At 43.4% G+C, this 20,619-nt stretch overlaps 1 protein-coding gene across 8 annotated transcripts in view; it reads right to left on the bottom strand.

The window, feature by feature from the left end:
* Rasgef1b (RasGEF domain family member 1B) overlaps positions 1-20,619 on the bottom strand; it is a 751,497-nt gene that overhangs the window by 55,682 nt on the left and 675,196 nt on the right. The window contains exons 1-2 of one of the 8 annotated variants that reach the window (XM_010628703.3): positions 12,586-12,642; positions 9,862-10,029 (exon numbers count right to left, since the gene is read on the bottom strand). The exons of 5 other annotated variants lie outside the window; for them this stretch is intronic. In XM_010628703.3, coding sequence (XP_010627005.1) covers positions 9,862-9,924 — 63 coding nt within the window. In that variant the 5' untranslated portion in view covers positions 9,925-10,029; positions 12,586-12,642. Of the gene's footprint in view, positions 1-8,113; positions 8,263-9,861; positions 10,030-12,585; positions 12,643-20,619 lie in introns of those variants that run through there. 2 more of the 8 variants (XM_010628720.3, XM_033757788.1) reach the window with 2 other exon arrangements.

The following is a 20,619-nucleotide window of genomic DNA, read 5'->3' as shown; positions in this document are numbered from 1 at the left end:
CCCCCCAACACCCCCCAGCCCGCAAGGCTTTATTGGGGGAAGGAGCTGCTGGGTTGTCTTGAAATTTGATGAGATAGAGAATGAGGTTGGTGAGGTAGACCTTATAGAGGGTTTTGTATTTCGGAGAGCATCGTGGAGGGCAGTGATTGGTCATATCGTTGGGGTGGGTGACGAAGTCTAAACTTATTGGCTGATAAGGATGGGGCAAGTAGCGAGGCGGGGCAGTGTGTTTAGTTTTGCTCCCCTCCCCCCAGAGGATAAGTTTGGTTTCACCAAAACGACCCATTTACAAGAAACGGGCACCAGTTTGGGTACCAGACCTCCCTGTGGCCATCTAACAGTCACGAACAGGCGGGCAGGACACTGGTTCTGTTCAGATACAGAGACCCCCATAAGGCTCTATCTTTCTGATGGCTCTCTCAGCATCTCCCTGTGGATGGCTTCCAGTATGATACCTCTGTTATTGATTGATATAGGGGCTTTTCTAAGGCCCCGTCTTTGTGACTCACTGCTCTTTGGATGTCCCACAGTTCCTTCAAATGCATGCCAGTTCATCGTCATGTATCCATAATAACCACAGCAAAAAACTACTGGTAGCCCAGCCTGTCTTCTGTGCATTCTACTTACTACCTCATTTATCCTGCAGTTAGAAGTTATTTTTCACTGTTACAGATGGGGTCCCTGGAGCTCAGAGTGGTTAAAGAACTTGCCTAAAGTTTCACAGCTGTTAAATGTTAGACCGGCCTTTGAAGCTTGGTTTCTTTGACGCCAGAGCCCACACTGGGCTAAAATTCTAAGATAAACCAACTGCCCTTACCAGCAAGGAGGAGACTGCACCATCTAGGGGCTTTGGTTTTCTCTCTTCCCTTGGTCTCCCACTCACACAATCAGGAACTCCTCCCTTTCTGTGCTGTGGGCATCTTTCCCATCCTGTCCAGCTAGTCTTTATAATCACTCTGGCTACTCCAGTTTAAGGTTACTTTTCTGTCTGCTGGATATCAGCGTGAACTGCTTTCTGGATGTCCCTTCTTCCACTGCTAAGGTTTGTATGCAGATGGCCCCCTGAAACCACATGGAATCACAGGCAGGACCTCTGGGAGGTGACTGGGTCCTGGGAGCTCATGGCTGACTTGCTGTTAGGAGGTGGGCCTGGTCTAAAGAGCTGTGACCTGGGAGGTTACATCTCCCCTCCTGGCTCCTCTCCAGACTCTCTCTGCTTCCCTTCCACAATGCGGTGAGCAGCTTTCCTCCCCATGCCCCTCTGCCACGCTGTCCTGCCCTGACTCCAGCTGCCTACGGACTGAAACATGAGCCAAAATACACCTTTCCTTCCATAAGTTGTGGGTGTCAGCAAGCGACAAAGAAAGCAACTGAGACATCCACTTTTTAGGTCACTCCGCTTTCCATAATGCTGCCTGATTAACCCCCAAGCCTCACTCATACTGTGCCCCTGAAGAAAACCTGAACTGGCTCTGGTGTCGGCAGAAGAAAAATTCCTTGCGCCTGCCACAGAACAGATTCTCCCTAGGCCCCCAGGCAGTTGAGTCTGCTTCCGCCACAAACACATAATTTAGTTCTTCAGTTCTCACTGCCTCACTAGAGTGCAGACTCCATGAAGGCAGAAACTTGTGCCTTTTGATCACTTCTACATCCACCGTGTCTAGGATAATGCCCTGCATACAGTGAGTACTCATTAAATATTTGCTGAATGAATGAAACAACTTTCTTGGCCAAAATGATCCTGCTTTCTTTCCACCACATTTCACTGAGAAAACTCTGAGGGACATAAAATTTGCTTTTATTTTCTTAGGCTGTTTGTTTATTTTTAGAAATGGACAGGGCTGGGGATTTAGCTCAGTGGCACCATGCCTGCCTTGCAAGTGCAAGGTCCTGAGTTAAATCCTCAGTAACAAAAAAAGAAGAGAAAAAGAGAACAGAAGCTGAAGGCTGAAGTAGGGTTCTTAAAATTTATTCTATTTTAGAAGATAATGTATATCAAGTTAATGCTTTCAACATTGATGAAATACAATGTAATGTAATTGTGCTATACAACAAAATTCTTTTCTAGCCTCTATAGGCAGTGGGACCCAGGATTGGAACACTGGTTTAAGATAGGACATGGTGATACACGCCTGTGATTCCAGCATTCAGGAGACTGAGGCAGGAGGATCACAGCAAGGTCAAGGCCAGCCTGGACTACCTAGTAAATACAAGGCCAGCCTGAACTACATGGCAAGACCCTGGCTCAAAAAGCCAGTGGGCCAAGGATTTAGCTCAGTGGTTCTGTTGCCTGCCTCGCAAGTGCAAGGTCCCGAGTTTGATCCCTGATTAAAAAAAAAAACAAAAATCAGAGACAGGGTATAAAGTCCTGTGAGGCCCCTCCTGCCCAGCCTGAGCCCTCGGGCCACATCGTCACCCTCTTCTTCCCCTCCATCTACTCATCTTTAGGCCCAGCCTATCCCTCAAAGCCTAAATACCTCTGTGTACCCTTTTCTGGAGCTCCCTCATGGGGATGATTCTTTTATTCCTGTGCCTGCCACAGACCAGATTCACCCTAGGCTCCCACGTGCCTGTGATTTACCATTTTTGTCCCAGGGGTGCCCCCTGTCACTGGGACTAGGAGAGCAGGGCCCATCACCTATTTCTGATTTGAATTTGTACCTGCTCCCAGCCTGCTGCTTTGTCTCATGTTATGCCCATAGATGCTCCGTACGTATTTTTTGAATAAATAAATGAATCTGCCAATGCAGGTAAAAATAACAGATGGCTGTGGTCTTGGCATTACATGCTGGGATGACTTCCCAGGTGGTAGAGGGAGTGCGAGGAGGGAACTCCTGTCTGCCAGAGGGTTTGCCGATCCCAAGACAGCCTGGCCTGGGGCCTGGGAGTTATGGGGCCCTCGGTGCATGGCTCAGGTTCTTGGTCCCCCTCCCCTCTCTTATTGACTATATGAACTTCAGACATCTGATGATATTTTACCTGCCTCATAGGTTTGTGTTGAAGATCAAATAAGCTAAGAAATATGATATGGTGATTTCCTTTGTGGTAGAGAACAGTGTCGTGTTTCAAATATTTTATAGCCTTTTATGTTCACATGTGAATGCAAGCATTCACCGGTCCTAGTCAGTAAGGGCTGCACAGCAAACCCCCATGCACTGGGGGCTTAAACAGCGCATATGTGCTCCTCCAGTTCCGAGGCTGGAGACTGAGATCCTGGTGTCGTGGTGTTGGGTTGCGGGGCAGATCATCCTCAGGGCTTCTGGCTCCTCATTGTGTCCTCGGGTGACAGAGAGAGGAGGAGAGAATATGTTTCTCTGAGGTCTCCTTTATCAGAGTATTAATCTGCCTCTCAAGGGCTCCACTTCCTACACGCAAGGGGTGGAACTTCTGTCATATGAACTTTGGAGGCGATACAAACACCATCTCCCTCTGCTACCCTGGCTGTTGTCACGTACCCCCACACCTTGTTGTGTTCTCTTCATTAATACCCCCCACTCCCAGGCTTCCCCATGTAACTGGACATGACCGGTAGCACTGGCCTGGAAGTGACAGGTGACACGACCAAGCAGAGGCTCTAAGAGCTATTGTGCCCCTTGCTCTGTGCTGCAAGAAGTCAGGGTCCTCCCACCCGACTTTGTGTAGGAGAAGTCATGGGGACTAGAGGTCGTCCATCACAAATAACCACAATACTCAATCACTGAGACTGGGGTTCTTGCTGCCACACACACACTGTTAAAAGCTGACTAACTGTCCAGTACAGAGAAGAACCAATCCAGATAAGACCCTAGAACACCCCCTGGGATGTGCTGGAGGATCCACGGTGATTATCAAAGCAAAGGGCTCTGACATTGACATGACTTCCTCACTTGCTTGTTTCCCATTAAACACCTCTTCTGGGGACTCTTCAGAGTCTTCCATCACCCACGGTCATCTGGCTGAGAGCAGGAAGTGTGGGCTCAGGATCTCACTCTGTCTACCCTGTGACCACAGTCACGGGACTCACTTTCTGGGGCTCTATTTCCTCATAGATCACAGTCAAGCTTCCTCCCAGCTTAGAAAAATCTCTGAGTCGACAGAGGAGGAGCTGCTAGAATTTTCCATGTCAGCTAATGAGCCTTAGCTGTGCCACTTACGAAGTGGGGTGATGTGGAACCCCAGCATCGCTATCCTGTCTCCCTTCCCGGGTTTATGTTACCTCTTAGCCATTGTCAGTCTTCAAGCTAATGGCATTTTCACAAGTTCCTGTAGCACAGCTCTGTTTTATTTTATTTTCTCTAAAACTCAGATCACAAAACCTTAGAGGAAAAAACTAGTTTCCTAGAAAAGGGAAAAATCATGCTTTACAGGAGTTACAAAAAATCTTGGCTAACCAAATATGTCTATAATTTAAACAGCTTAAAATGAAAAGTAGACATGATCTGAGCAGCAAGCAAGGCCACCATGTGGGGCAGAGCTCAGATCAAGAACTGAGCCGATCTGGGTTCCAGCTGCCCAGCCATGAATCAGCCACTCTTTTCTCTGGGTTTCAATTTCCCGATATGTAACAATAAAAGTTCTCCCAATTTCTGTCCAGAATTAGCTAATGTTTCATCACTGCAACTCCATCAAAGTTAATTGACAGGGTTGTTTTTTACCGGTGTTAAGCAGCAGCTCTCTTAATGTGCAGAGTAGGGGAAATACATTAGAGAAGGGAAATGTTTACAGGGGAAGCCCAGACCACACAAATCTTCTGAAATGCTAATAAATTTTGATCTAAAGGAGGAATAAGAGAAAGGCCTTGATTTATGATCGCTTAACAAAATATTCCCTCTTGGATTTTCCAGAACAGTTGCCCACCATGGGAGTTTTCTACTCCCAGAAAAGCTAATCTCTGCCATATTCTGCCCAGCTCTATCGACTTGAGTCCATGAAGTGGCTCTAGTTCTCCAATTCTCAGCGAGGGTAGACTATGGGATCCTAAGGGATCCATGGATTGGTGAAACAAGGTCTTCCTCACTTGGAAAGGCAAGTGCCGCTGGTCCCATGACCCTTCTGAGCAGAGATGGCTCCAAGATTGGCTTTGGGACATATATAACCTCGGAATGAACATGCACTCTGAAACCAGCCCCCAGGGCGCTTAGCCTGAGTACAGATGGCTGCTCCCTGTCACTCAGAAGGGCTGTGTGTGGTCCCCAGCTGCTGCTTATAGGTTTCCTGAGGGTCCGTCCCAGGCCACACTTCCCAGGGCCGTGCTCAGCCAATGGCTCAGTGCTGTGTGGGGGCCCTGAGTGTGGCCATTCCTACTGGAAGGGGGACTCCGCAAGTGGGCAGCTTTGGTCCAGAGATGCCCCATCAGGCTGACAGGACTTTCTCAGAACTGAGCTCTACCCGAAGCACTTTCTACCCTGTCCTTACCTGTTGCCTTCTACAGGTCTCAGAACTGCATGGCGGGGCTGCAGTCTCTCCTTACTTACTCCAACTCCTTCCTACTTTCTCCTTCACAGCCTCTTCCCTCAGCACACCTCTTACACATCTAATCCCACTGAGCCTCTGCCTTCTGGAGAAGCAGGGCATTTTTGTAGTCCCTGGCCCAGTCTATTAGCTAGGGTTAATTAATCAATTATATAGACACTATAGTCTATTGATTGTTCTTGTGTATAGATATATATGTTGGCTAATACAATTACAGGAGCTAAAATATTCCAGGATCTGCACTGGGCAAACAAACTCGAGACCCAGCAGAGCCAATATATAATTTCAGCCCCAAAACAAACAGGATTAAAACCCAAGAAGAGCTAATGCTTCTATCTGATTCTGAAGGTCCAAAGACTGATGCTTTGGTTCAAGGCAGTCCAACTGGAGGAGCCCCTCTAGTCCTGGAGGGGTTAGACTTTGGGTTCTATTCAGGCCTTCAAGTGAGTGGACAAGGCCCACTCACATTAGGGAAAGCAGAGGTATCTCTCAGTCTACTGATTCAAGTGTTAAATCTTATTACCAAGCACTCTCACAGATATCCAGCATAATAGTTGAACAACTATTTTGGAGCACCAGAGACCATCCAAGGAGATACACAAAGTTAGCCATCAAACCCATGGACTCCATCTCCTAATCAGTAAAATCATTCTTGCTAACATCATAAGTTCTTACACTATGAATTGGATCAGTACCCACGTCTCTAAAAACTAGAAATGTCTTAAGGGTGAGAATCAGGTCTTACTCATTTTCAGGTCCTAAGTACCTAGTGGGAATTCAGTCTCATACTTGTGAAGCTCCCACTCTGTACCATGCGCAAAATGCTAGGCGAGTAACAGTGAACAACACCGACCCTGTCCTCAGAGAGCTCCCGCTTTGGTAAACGAAAGCCACATCCATGGAATATATAATGCAGTGAGGCAGAGACAACTGAACGGGGTAAGAAGGAGCAGGGCAAGGTGCTCTGAGAGGGTGTGAATGAACAACTGAACAGATGGAAGAAGGGACAGGGGAGAGCGCTGGGCAGCTTGAGCAGGGAGCTGAGGCAGACAGGAGTCCAGAGCAGAGCAGAGGCCTCCTCCCCGGCCCAGGGACTCCGCTCCTCCACTGTTACCTCCTGAGGTCAGCTGGCATAGTGCTCTTCTGGCCTCCCTTACTCCCAGGTGCACAGCTTTTCCTGCAGAGTGGACACAGCGGGCCTTTTCCCAAGGGACTTCCCCACTGGGGCAAGTTTCAAGTCAACTTTACTACTGAATTAACCTCCTTCGACATGAGGGCTCAGGGCCAGTCTCCATTTCTGAAGAAAGTCCTCTAAAAGCGGTCCTCTGGAGACTCTTCTGTAAATGAAGATAGACTCGGCAAAGGCATTCCAAGCCTACAAGCCGATAATTAAGAGAGATTTTCAAAGCCTAGGGGAAATCAAAGACCATTATATATATATGGATTGCGCTAACCCACTTTTATTACAAATTGCGCCCCGTACAATTGTGCAGAAACTGAGGTGGGAGAACACACATCTGAGGAAAGAATAAAGAACATGTGGGTGTCAACCTTCCTGGAGCCTACAGGAGCTACAAGTACATTATGTTTCGTGGCTTGTCAGGAGTCATTTCCTCCAACATAGGTAATTTTATTGCAGTTCTAAGAAGGAAATAATGATGTAGCAATTGAGGGAAAAATTCAAAATTTCCCCCCTTCCATGTCTCTACTCAATTCCTCACTCTCAACAAGGATGTGGTAAGAGGAATAAGACTTAGGTGGAGTCATCTGAAGGCTTTGAGAGGCTTAAAGGAAAAGTCTGAGCCTGGAAGAGGCAGTCTGAGAAATGCAATTTAGTTCTGCCGTCCTGGAGCTGTGTGATCTCAGGCAAGTCACTCAGTCTCTCTGAACTCCTCTGTCCATTTCTGTAAAGTATCTGCTTAGTGAGGTTCTGAGCTAAGCACATGAGATAGGGTATGAAATTGCCTGGCATGTGCTGGGTGTTCAGTGAATGCTGGCTTGTCCTCTTGTGAAGAAAGTCAATAAAAAATCTCAAAAGAGCATTTATCACAGTTTCCATGACTGCCAATAAAGATTATATCAAATGTTCTTTGTCAAAAGCAGGGAATCCCAAGATCAAATGTCTTTGGTAAGCTGATGGTAGGATTTGATTTGTGATTTGAGTTGGGGTGAAGAATGATGTCAAATTAAAGAACCTCTGTCTTAAATTGCAGAGGGAGCAACTGAAGGGTTCATTCATGGCATAAGAAGATCCATCTCCTGTCTACTAGAGAATTTCAGACTCACTTAAAAGGGCCAGTTGTTTCTTAGCTCTATGTGTGAAATTTTCAGTTTGCATAAAATGACTCCTGATATAATTAGTAAACATGTAGACCACAGAAAGCCATCTGTAGTCTGGATGTGACCTGTGGGCCAGCAATTTGCAATTCCGGAAGATAAACATCTCATGATTACATTCTTACTTCCTGTATAATAAAAGAGTATAGTTTGAATTCTTTAAATAATTCCACACAAGGCAATGAAGCCAACATATAATTATGCCTCTTCCTGGATGTTGCTATTTCTAGAACATGATGGACCAAAAATAACCCTTAAAACCTATGATGGGATTGTTTTTGTATTTCTCAGAAATCAGCTGATTGTTCATGAGATATTTCCATACCTGAGCACAGGTAAGCGCCAGTTGATCTCAGCTGATACAGTGACTCTCAGAATATGTGCTTATAAAGCCTGATGGCCCCCCTCACTTTCCCTGGTAGCACAGAGGAGTAAGGCATTAATGAGTCATTCATAGAATTGTTGCTTTCAGACCTTAAAAGAGAGGACAGCAAGAGTTTAGAAGTTATTTTGGTTTTTGAATAATCTTTCCACAGGCTCCAGATGAGTTTCACAATGACAAGGAATGCTCCAGAGAAGGGCTGATTAGAAACTATCAGGGGCTGAAAAGTATTAGGCCGCCAGCATTTTAATTAACTTGTTCCACACCATTTCTGAGCTTATTGGGGAGGAAGAAGAAGCAGCAGCAGCTTATTTCAATATCAAAAGTCACAGTAAATGTTACGCTCCACTTTTGATTGACAGTCACCCATGCATTCACACACTATAAAACGAGCACTTATAAAGTGGGACCATTTGTGAAACCCAAGGGGTTTCTAGAGTATGCAACAGACCAGATATATGAGCCTTGTTCATCCACAGAGGCTGTCTCCTGTGGGGGAAATGTACTGTGACTTTCATTTTGATAGGTAACAGGCACATTAGGATGGAATTACCTCCTTTGGCATATGACTGAAACAGGAACAGAAAACTCTTGGACCAGAACTGTGGAACATCATTAGAAACACGCTCAGTTTCTTAAAGACGCCAACAAGGGTTTGTTTAGAATTGGCTAGTGGGAGCTGAATCATCCCCACCTCTTTCCAAGGTGTCTGTGTGTTCTGCAGGCAAATCTTCACCAAATAATTGCACAATAGGTGACGGTCCCAACACGATTAGGTAAGTATCGGATCTAATGTTCGAAACTGGCAACCTCAGTGACAGGCAACTCAAAAAGTGAACTCAGTGCTGGCTTATTTTTCTATGTTTCCAATATGAAGTAGTAAACAAATCTCACAAAGAGAACGTGGCTCAGAGTTGCCCATGTTTTTATCCACCCTAAACACTGTAGGATTTCTTTCTCTCAAAATATTAGGTTAGGAAAGAAACAAGAATCTATAGGAAAGGACAAAAAAACTATGTCACTGAAGTGATGTTTCAGGGATCTACCATAAAACATTCAAAAGAGTCTCTGTTATTATCAGAAAAAAGGCATATTTTGGAAGTCATAAAATTTACAACCTGAGACATATGTAATAAAGGGTATTTTAGTAAAGTATATTGAGATCATCGAGAAATGGGCACTAAAATAAAATAGAACTACCAGGAAACACAATATCAAATAGAATTTCTATTTGAAAAACTAATCTCGTTACTTTCCTTTTCCTACATCCTTTCTTTCTCATGACTCCTCTCTAACATTCTAATGGCTCTAATAACAAAAATATTTTGCTTCAGGAGTTTACTTATTTGCATGGGGAGTATATTTTGATTACAGCATTGAAAACATCTTCATCCGTGAATGGCTTTCTGGGAAAGAGGAGTCAAATTTAACACGATGTAAATTGATTTTTTGCAACCACGTGCCTTGGGATTATCATGTTCCCAAGATATTTCATAATCTCAACTGGGTCAATACGCCAGTTGTCTTGGATGGCAGAGCTCCAAAGAAAGTCACTGTGCTGGATTTGGTACTTAATGGGGCTGGAGTTGTGATTTCCCTTGGAAGACTACCCCACCATGGAAATGCTATCTCTAGAGGGGATTTATTCATTGATTTTCAGAGTGGGATTCGAAAAGGTGATTAAGACATACCACTTTGCTCAACCATTTGGCTAGAAGACAAGACACAAACTCTAACAGTGACAGCAGCAACATTTCATTGCAGATGATCCCATTCTGTTCAAATTCCTGCTCTCATTTCAGTTAGAATCGATGATCTTCTTTCTTACCAATTCCCTCAGCTGTGCAGGTTGCTGTGCCCTGCCAAGAACACATGAAATTTTCTTAATAAAGATAGATACATCACAGCAGTGGGTTAAGTGATACGGCTAACAGTTAATTCTTGCTTCATTAAGCCAAACCAAATAATTCTCTTTAAATGTAGAGACCTATCCTGCTTCCCAGTAAATATTTGGTATTGAAGCTGCCTTAAAATTCATGCTATGTAAATCTTACTTCTTACTAGGAGTTCCGGGAGCATCTCCACTAGTACCCCACTGAGAATGGTAAACACTTAAAATATTGGTCCAAATAAGTGGGTGATGCACACATGGTGGCATTTTCAGAGTTTGTGGGGTTTTCTTTTCATTTTTTGAAAGTGTATGCTCACTCTCTAGTTTAATCATGAAGATGCTGTAGTCCCTTCTGGGCCTCCCAGCCATTAGTATGAATTAGAACGTTCCACCGAATAATCTCCACAGTCAATCTTATAGAAAGTGACTGGACTTTTCCAACTAAGTGCACATTGAACATATAAATCATTATGCAGCTGGGGTTGATTAGAAATGGGCAGGTATTCTGCAATCTTGGAAGTGTGTGTATGCCTGTGGCAACTGATTAGCTATTTCAAATTAGTAGCTTAAAATTAAAACAAGCCTGAGGTTAGAAGAAAGGGAAATGGCTTTTTCTAGGTAAGGAAAACGTCAATATCCTTAGAAAGCCCCTTTCCTCCCCCTCATCCTTCCCCTTCCTCTTTATCCAGCCTTGGAATGATATCTGTCAGCTGTAGAACTTGCGTGGGTATATGATTTACCCTGTGAGCATCCAGATTTCACAGGCAGCAGAAACAGGCCAGATGGAAAGACTGGTTATGAAGATGTCAAAAATATATTTTGCTGCATGTCACAGAAAGCACCTGCACATGTCTCAGGGCAAGATGTCCTGCCATGGTGCGGGCTTACTCCTCCCTACTGACAGCTATATAGCCCAAGCCGGCTTCCAATTTGGGGCGATCCTCCAGCCTCAGCCTCCTGAGTTCAGGGTTACAGGTGTGTGACACCGTGTGTTAGGTGAGAAGGAGAGGTGATGCCTAGACTTGAAGATGAGTTGGTGATGTTGAAGGTGGAGGCAGTGGGCGTTGGCAGGTGAGCTGACAGAAGGAAGCAGGATCCAAGTCCCAGGGTCATATATTTTCTGTGAAGGTGCTCAGGTGTGCTTCTTTACATAATCAAAAGCCACCGAAATGATTCTGTAAATTTAGAGATTTTACTTCTAAGTGTACTATTATTTAATTTGATACAGCCCTGGTAAACGTTCGCTGTTTGACCTCGTGTGGAGTACATGTTTTTGAACCAGTAACACTACTGGAAGCTAAGTTTTTAGTATAAAAATAAAGAACAGCCTGATGTATCACTATTACTCATAGATGTTATGTGCATAAACAAAGAAGCTGAGAATGCTACGTTTTCAAATATTAAATCCAAAGTAGAAATAAAATGGAACAGAATTAAGTAACACTGGGGGAACCCATACCATAAAAGTGGTTAAGTGCATCTATCGGAAAAGTCCTAAATTAAACCTCATTACAGATTTGCCATTTATGTTTTTGATAGCTAGCACACATTCCAAAACCAAAACCGTATGAAAAATACATATGGTGAAATCATGCTCCCACCTGGCCCCATTTCCCTTATACTTACTCCCTATCCCCTTTTAACATCATGTCAATCGATTCAGCCACACACCAGGATAAGTTTGAGACATTTCTGGGTAAATGGACGCCCCTTGAGACCACACTCTTAAGTGAAATCAGACACATGTGTTTAACTATCACATTGTTCTCTGGTGTGAGAGATCAAAAAGGTAAACGAGAACCAAAATGCATACTAGATATTGGGAAGGGAGAAGAAAATGCTGAAATGGGAAGGGGAACGAGGGGGAGGGGAAGAAAAGAGAACAGAAGGAAAAAATGGAAACAGTGTTTGTAGAACCCAGGATGTAGCTCAGTGCTGCCGCCACCTGCCTCACAAGCGCAAGGTCCCAAGTTCGATCCCCGGTACCAAAAAACAAAAACAAAAGAACAAAGCTTTTGTAAATAAGGAGGGGAAAAAGAGTTGAAGGGAGGGGAATGGGGAAAAAAGCAATATATATTATGCATAGGTACACATTCCCTACTATTAATGCAATTGTTATGTGTATCTAAAATGCACCAATAACATTAATTTTAAAAAATCATGTCAGTGATTACTGCTGCATTCATCACCTTATTTTATGCATAGTTAAAAGTGCATTTTGGTAAATACAAAATTTAATTGGGGAAAAAAGAGGAAGGAAACCAAAAAATTTATCAGGCAACCACTACCACTAGGTATTTTCCTATAAGTCACCAATCGTTTATGACAACTTTGGGAAGTTGGTCTTTTTATCTGCAGCAGAACCAGACTCCATGTGAAGTGGACAGAAACCCCAGCCCATTACCTTGTATTTTAGAAGCACTTTCTCTACCCTCTAATGCTTCTAGAGTCACCTTGATCACACCTTCTGACTTGTGCATTACAACTAATTGGACCACCTTCGTAACATGTTTTAAATACCTACCTTTCAGGGTTATTTTGAGGACTGAGTTGCCAAGGAAGTAGGAGGCATCTGGTAAGCATTCTGTAAATGGAAACTATTATTACTATCCTCTCTCGGGGAGAACTTCCTGTGTCAGGCTAAGCTCATTCAATATGTATTGATCTCTATTTAACTCGAGGAAACAGCCCCGTTTTTGGATTTAGTCTATTCCAATGCCAACCTTACTTCTGAGTGAGTAATAACCACTGTCTGCTCCTCATATAAATAGATATAAATCTAAGAATTAGATGATTAGAGCCTCCCTTGGACAGCCAAGTTTTAAGCCTTGGGACAAAAATGACCACATTCATCTGCATTGAGTCAGAAACCTTCCATGAAGAACTAGACAGGAAATATTTTAGGCTTTACATGCGAAAAACTTCTCAACTCTGCACTGTAGCACAAAAGCAGCCTCAGAAATGGTAGAAATGTAGCTGTGTTGCAATAAGACATTCTTTTTTTTTAACTTTATTTTATTTTTTATTTTTTTTGGTTTTTTGAGACAAGGTCTCACTATGTACTTGAGATTGACCTGGAACTCATTATGTAGCCCAGGTCTCAAACTCACAGCAATCCTCCTGCCTCAGCCTCCCGAGTGCTTGGATTACAGGCGTGCGCCACCACACCCGGCTGCAATAAGACTTTAATAAAGGACACTGGCCACATTTTAATTTTATGTAGTTCATATGTGGAGCAAAAACTCTTTTGATTTTGTGTTTAGCCACATAAAAATATAAGACTCATTCTGAGCTCCCTGGTCATCCAGAAGCAGGTGGTGGCCTGGATTTGGCTTGTGGGATACAGTTTGCCGACTCTTACTCTAAATGGCGATTTGGAAAGCTGATCAGACAGTTCACACTCTTTTTCTGTGTCTGTCTCTCTCTGTCTCTCTTTCTCTCCTTCTCTCTCCCGCTATTATGAACAACCAGGCAGGGAAAACTGAAAGCCTTTCGGAAAGATATTCTTAGTTACCAGAGGCCTGAGATTTTATTTCTCTGAACAACAGTTTAGGCTTTTGTAAATACAAATTGATAATTCATATACAAATTTAGATACAAGCTTAGATTGCACTAATATCAAATAAATGACTTTGATGTCCAGTTTCTAGGAGATTAAGCAATAGCAGAATCAGGACATGTATAATTACTTCATTTGGAAACCCAACTTCAGAAGAAGTTAAGGCGTTCCACATTCCCTTGCTTGTGTCCCTAGGAGGCTGAGGGCTGTGTGGTATTGCACGAGGTTAGCACAGGGGAACCAAGGGCTTTGGGAGGACCCCGCTCTGGCTTCCCGGGTGTTTTTGCATCGGCTGCGAGTGTAGAGGATGAATTTGTTGGGGACATGTACGCACCATTTCCCTGGAATGCTGTGCCCAGCCCTCGCTCCCTCCCTGGCTTTAGTAGTGTCTTTTCCACATCTGTCTGCAACCACCCTCAGCTGTCCCTTCCTACCATCGTACTTCTCTTAGGGGCTCAGACCCCTGGAAACAAAAGACAGGAACCAAGTTGTGTGTGTAAACATTTTTTCTTCCTCAACACACTCCTGCTCTAGGCAAAGGAGCCCAAAGGCTTTGCTCATGGGCTGGAGTTGACTAGATAAAAATACTTCGGTAATTCCATAAACTGTCTCATGACACAGTGTCTTAGATATACATAACAATTGCATTCATCATAGGAAATCTGTACCTGTACATGATACCTCTGGATACTTCTTTTTTCCCCTTTTCCCTCCCTTCCCTTCTTCCCCTCCTTATTTACAAAAGCTTTGTCCTCATATTTTTCCGTCTATTCTCAGCTGCAAGCCAGCCCCTCTGAAAGGACCCATAGTTGGTTCCCACCTAATTAGGAAAATCCCATCGGCTCCTACACATTTTTCAGAGTAACAAACTCTTGAAAACAAGACCTGGTATGTGGGGTGATCAATGAGAGCTTTTAGCATTCGTTTGGGAATCTTCATCGTGAATACAGACACGAGCCCTTCATCATGCTTGAAAAAAATTAAATGTTTGAATTATGAAGAAGAAATATTTGAACTGGTTCTTAAAGAATTACTCATCTCCGGCAAGCTGGCAATAGATAAGTGGGGGCAGGCAAGGCGGCGCACGCCTGTATGCACAGCGCTGGAGAGGCTGAAACAGCAGCACCGCGGAGTTCAAGGCCAGCTACATAGTGAGTACAAAACAAAAACAAACATACGAACAACTACAACCAGCACAGGGAAGTGAACACATGAGATCATTTAAACTCCGGGAGAGCAAAGCCCTAGTCTGCCGCAGTCACCACGGCTTGTCACTACCAGCTCTTCTTACAAGAGTAACCAGCTCCGAGAACATCTGTTAATGAAGGCATGGGTGGACAGATGTGCATACAGAAAAAGAAGACCAGAAACACAAGATCTATCGGTCAAGTCTCAGCTGCAAACAGAATTTCCCCCAGATAATTTAAGAGAAGAGACTTTAATGGGAGGATGATTTAAAGAGGCCGAGTGGGGTTAAGGGAAGAACCCAGCTACGACCACAGGAGGCTGGTGCGAGCCCTCAGGCTGAAGGGGCAGGAGCGGCCCTTGGCTGCAGAGCAGAAATGCCCGGATGGAGGGAGATAGGAAGTAGAATCAGAAGACCCCCTTCCCCCTACCCTCCTTTCCCCTGCAGTGCCTCCACCTGACTGGACCCAACTACAAGCCAGGGAGTGCAAGGGCACAACAGAGAAGTTTGGAGACTGCACATCAGAATGAGAGCAAACAGAATCACCAGCCTGCAGAGCAAGCTGCAAGCTGAAATGTAGTTGGTTAAATATATATATCGATAGATAGATATCTCGTGACTTGATTCCCTATGCTTTCCTTTATTCCTTACTCCCCAGAGATACTGCAATCCAAGCTAGGGCCTTAGATCTGACAACACTGCTTTTTGCCAAAGCCTGTTTTGGATATAGATTTAAGCAAATTTGTCTTATATTGAGGAATTTATTCTCAAATCAGTGTTAGAGGGAGTGTTAGTGGATTTGGTAATCATAAAAAAGACTAGAGTTTTGTTACAATTCTGTGACCAGGTGCTTTTACATGCTTTTGTCTTTGAAGGTTGGGAAATTCCCTTTCTCAAGGCATTGGAATTCTTCTTTTTCATTCTTTTTGGGAACTGAGCCCAGAGCCTTCACGGTGAGCTATATCTCCAGCCCCTTTTGTTGTTGCTTTCTTGTTTTGTTTTCAGACAGGTATTTGCTAAGTCACTAAGTTGTCCAGGCTAGCCCTGAACTTGCCATCTACCTACCTCAACCTTCCAGAGTGCTAAGATTACAGGCGTGCACCGCCATGCCTGTCCACACTGAGATGTTGTGGAGGCTTTAGATAACATCACTGAAGTCCCTCTACAGGTGGTCTCAACTCAGCTGCAATTTAGCTACCAGTGCACTTCTGAAAATTGCTTCCTTGGCATTGCAGTATTTTATTTGAAAGAACAACTGAAGCAGAAAGGAAATCAAGCAACAACGGGGGCGGGGGGGCTTCAGTTTTAAACTTGTAAGTGGGCTGGCTGTAAATTTTGCTTAGATCAGTTGGAGTTTCAAATGAGAGAACTGGTTTTTGATACAAATGTCAGTCGCTTCTGTCTAGAAGTCTGAAGCACATTTTCCCCACCCGCTTCCTTCTTTTTTATCAAGAGTCCCACTCACCTTGTTAATAGGTGAGGTGTGTGTAACGCACGGGGAGCAGCCTGCTTCTGTTTATACCTTCATTAAAAGTCAAACAGACATACACTTATGGAAAGGCCAGCTCTAATTATAGTTTTTTACTATACTCCTCAGTTTCCAATTGTTTTATAGCATTGCTAATAAAAGAAACATTGTTCCAAGTTCTTGAGGAAATTCCTAAACTTATAAATACTTTTACAATTCAGACACATCAACTTACCTTGCATAGGGGAAGAAACAAGAGAATGTTAAAATTTAAAATATCATTTAAATAAATGAGACCTGTGATCACTTCAATGTATAGGTGATCCTCCATGATGATTCTTAAAGATCAGCTGCTTATTGTCAAAATATGTGCTTCATACAAGGCAGTGACTTGTAAGTGACCACATCTGTAGAGAGGTAACTCTTCTAATGTAGGCAAAAAAATAATCTCTTGGGCCATGGAAGGCTTTAAACAATGATTTTTAAGGACGTCTTCTGTTATTTAATATTCAAGGCCTGCAGGCAGTTTGGAATTACATATCAAAATTTGCATAGACAATAAAACTACTGCTAATTTTTTAAAGCTGCAAAACCCATTGTACAGAAAGATGAAAGGAAATTCTCCTAATTCTGCATGGTAGTTCTGTAGGAAAGATAGAAATAAAACAAAGGTTTAAAAACAACACTGATCCCTCCTCAGGGATGCCTGGACCCTTTCCAAAGCTCTCTTTCAGAACATGTCAGCATGGTGAGGAGCACAGGGTCTGGATTTGAATCTTGGCTCCATTACTTGCCACTCCATGACTTTGTATAAGCACAAAATCTCTCTGTGCCTTGGTGCAAGCACCCATACAAAGCAATAACAGTAATCCTCCCAAAACAAGGCTGTTGTGAGACTAAATGAGTTAATGCGTGCAAATCCTTTAGAACTAAGGTGGGGGATGAATAAGTGAGAGCTATTATTTTGTAATCTATAATTGACATGCTTGTAATCCCATCTCTCCCAGTGGAATGTGACCCCTTGAGGATAGCTACAACCCTTCTTTCTTTTAGCCTTCTTTCTTTTAGCATCTGCCTTGACCAGTGTCCCAAGCTTGTTTTCGCTGATCCAGTCACTAGCAAATGAATCAACTCACGATGTCACCTCTCTAGACCACCAAAGAGCCCTTGATAAGAGAGCAGGCTACTCTAAAGCATCACCCTTCCTAGTATCAGTAACTTCAGTCACCTGCCAGATTCTTCTGTGGCTCAGAAAGACTAGGTGGCATCGAAACCATGAAAAGACAGAGTTGAAGACACTCGGAACAGTTGGGAAGTCAGAGTTGATAACAGTCAGCATTTTTCGCTGGCATAGTTCTTCCTAGTTGATGCAGCCCAAAGTTGGCCCAGAGATGTTCCTGGAAGCCGCCTATGTGTATACACAGCTGGCTGGTCTATGACTTTGTAGAGATAAGTTTCAGCTCCTAAATTTTCTCTCAACTTCATTTTTCTTTGATTGGTTAAAACAAGCGGCATTTTAAAAAAAAAATGTAACCTGCCTAAGACCTATTCAGAATGTTTTGTGTTGAAACAAAAATGACCATATTAATGTTCAGTTCATGTCTAGTAACTGAACACTTATTTCTCCTTGTAAGGTGAGTCAGCTTCCACTTGTCCACGTTTCAGCTCCAATTCTTGCCCTCTTGCTTACGCAGGGTTGATTTTAAGAATACTACACACAAGGCCGGGGATTTAGCCCAGTGGTTCTACCGCCTGCTTCATAACCACAAGATCCAGAGTTCAATCCTTGGTACCACACACATACACACACACACACACACACACACACACACACACACACACACATGCATGCACACACACAACCCCACACACACATACACACACGAGCCACAGACGCATGAGTACACATTCCCTTGAGTAAGAAGATGGGTATTATCAGATCTTAAGATGAGGCACCAGAAGGAGAGAATAAATCCCCTTGGGGAGGAACCTGCCAAGAACTGCAGAGTGGCATCTCTTATGTCCTTCATTAACCCATTATGGGATTATGTCATTGAATGAAGCTGTTGAAATACCCGGGGGACGAAGTGGGAAGTACGGACTGGTCGGAAGAGGTAAGCACCAAGCGCCATGGACAGAATTCAGAACTGGAGAGGCTGAGTAAGAGCTCACATTGCCTGGTACTTGTATAATATGTAGTAAGTTAAGTGACTTTTCATACAGGAGAAAAATTAACAGACGGAGTGAGAAGAGGACAGTGCAGCAGACAAGATACGGAGCTCACTAACATCATGGGCTTTAGATCCTCAAATTGCTTTGTTTTAATTTTAATTTGCCCAGAGATAATGAAATAAAGCAAGAGGCCATTGAAATGTCTAGACATCCCTTTACTTATTTTGAAATGTAAAACAGGTAGATGTAAATGTCTTGCAGTTCCGTGATCTCTGACACCATTACTCGCATTTAGTATGAGAAAAACAATTTTATTTTGATCATTCCCAATCTTCATCTATAAAGTAGTGTCGGGAGATGGGTTTCTAAGAGCTTTCCTTCATCTGTTCCCAAGAGCTGCCGGGGACCACTGACTGATATCAAAGCAGAATTGTGGCATGGGGAAAGCAGGAACAAAAGCCCTCCAGAGCCAGGGCTGACTAAGAAGTTCAGATTCTGAGCAAGTGCACCAAGGTGGTTCCAACTCCACCCCGGGGGTTGGGGAGGGGAGCCCCAGGGTGACAGCTTGACTTCTCTAGCCACACCCAGGACCCCACCCAAATCCCACAGGATGCAGTCTCTCCTCTGGGGAATGATATTGTTCTCCATGAAACACAAGAAGGAAAGTGTGAAAGTCAGAGGACCACAAGTACCACCCACCACAGAAGGCCATTATGTACCATTTGACTGCAATTTCTCTGGCTTTGTTTTTCCCAATGATGCATTTAGCTGCAGCATGTGGAGAGAAACCCTATTCAAGAGAGTGGGGTCATTATCCACACACAAAAGGCCATTTAGAGAAAGGACAGCTCAGGCTGTTCAAGCTGTGGCTGCCAGAGTCCAGACCCATTAGAAAAAAAAAAGGTTAGCTGTTTAAGTGGGAACAGGGAAACAAAAATGCAGCAATTAGGGCTAACCAGCGTCCTCCCCGCTGCTGAGAGAGCTGCCTGGAATCATAAACTAATTCCCCGAAAGTTCTGAGCTTAAGGGAAAGCAAATCATCAACTCAAAATGCCAGTTTGGTTGTTAACCTTTACCCAAGAGAAGCTAGATTTTCACTCATTCTTTCTTTTTGGCCTTTTTTTTTTTTTTTTATAGAGGCCACTTTTAGGTGGTTGAACTGTTCTTTGTCTAATTCACCACTATTGACATGTTTCTGATTACTGTTTAGTGTGCATTTGTGTGTGAAATCAAGGAAATAAATAAATACATAAATAAAATGTCCCAAAATTAGCCGTGGTGAGTTACCTTTAGGGTTGAAGTACACAGAAGAATTGGCAATTAATTTTCTGTCCCCTCTATACTCCAGAATTGCTCTTTTATGAACATGTGATGTGAAAGAGAAAGAAAAAGGCATATAAAATATTTCTGACAAAGTTTTCTACCATATCTCACCTAAAGGAGGAAAAACAACGTTTCAGCATGAATAATTGTGAGGGGAAAGGAGGTAAATGCCTCAGAGAAGAGACACTGCCATGAAGCCAAGAGACTGATGGGAATGTTAGCCAAACCTAGGTCTTTCATTCAGCCATTCCGGCACTTTCAACCCCATCCAGGGCAGTTCGGTTACTTGGTGAAACCCTGTTAGTAAGACATTATATTCCCAGCGTTAGACATGGGATAGCTAGTGACCTGGTTCATAAACAGTGGTAGGGTGAGCATATACCAGATGCTTAGTAGACATTTTCTATTGGCTTGGTTGGTTGGAATATTTGGTTACTGAAGAATAACATACAGGGTATGAAGAGCCAATGTTCAACAACAACAACAAAAAGCCTAAAATGCTATTGAAAAATTAAAATATTTAATGATTTAGAAGACACTTTGGGATCTTATAGAACCTCGGCTATTCACTTCGAATATGAATGATGCAAGTAACACAGATTGGCCAAGGTGTGAATTCATTAGAAGTTCCTTTTGTTTAGATTACATGATAAACCTGCTTTTTATGTGCTATTTCTAAAGTGACTTGCAGATAGAGTGTAGATGGAAATTAATTGCAAATGGAGATTAGGCATTTCACTTACCCCTTTATGGACTTTCATTATTACCTGCCTTCGCTTTTATTAGACTCATAACAGAATGTTTATTGTGTGCAGGACATTTAATCCCAAAACCATGATCCCTGTGTTCA

The sequence above is a fragment of the Fukomys damarensis genome, unplaced genomic scaffold (genome assembly GCF_012274545.1).
Source record: "Fukomys damarensis isolate Sample0158 unplaced genomic scaffold, DMR_v1.0_HiC HiC_scaffold_32, whole genome shotgun sequence".
Lineage (NCBI taxonomy): Eukaryota > Metazoa > Chordata > Mammalia > Rodentia > Bathyergidae > Fukomys > Fukomys damarensis.
The sequence above is the reverse complement of the archived record's forward strand: the minus strand, read 5'-3'. Positions and strand labels throughout refer to the sequence as shown.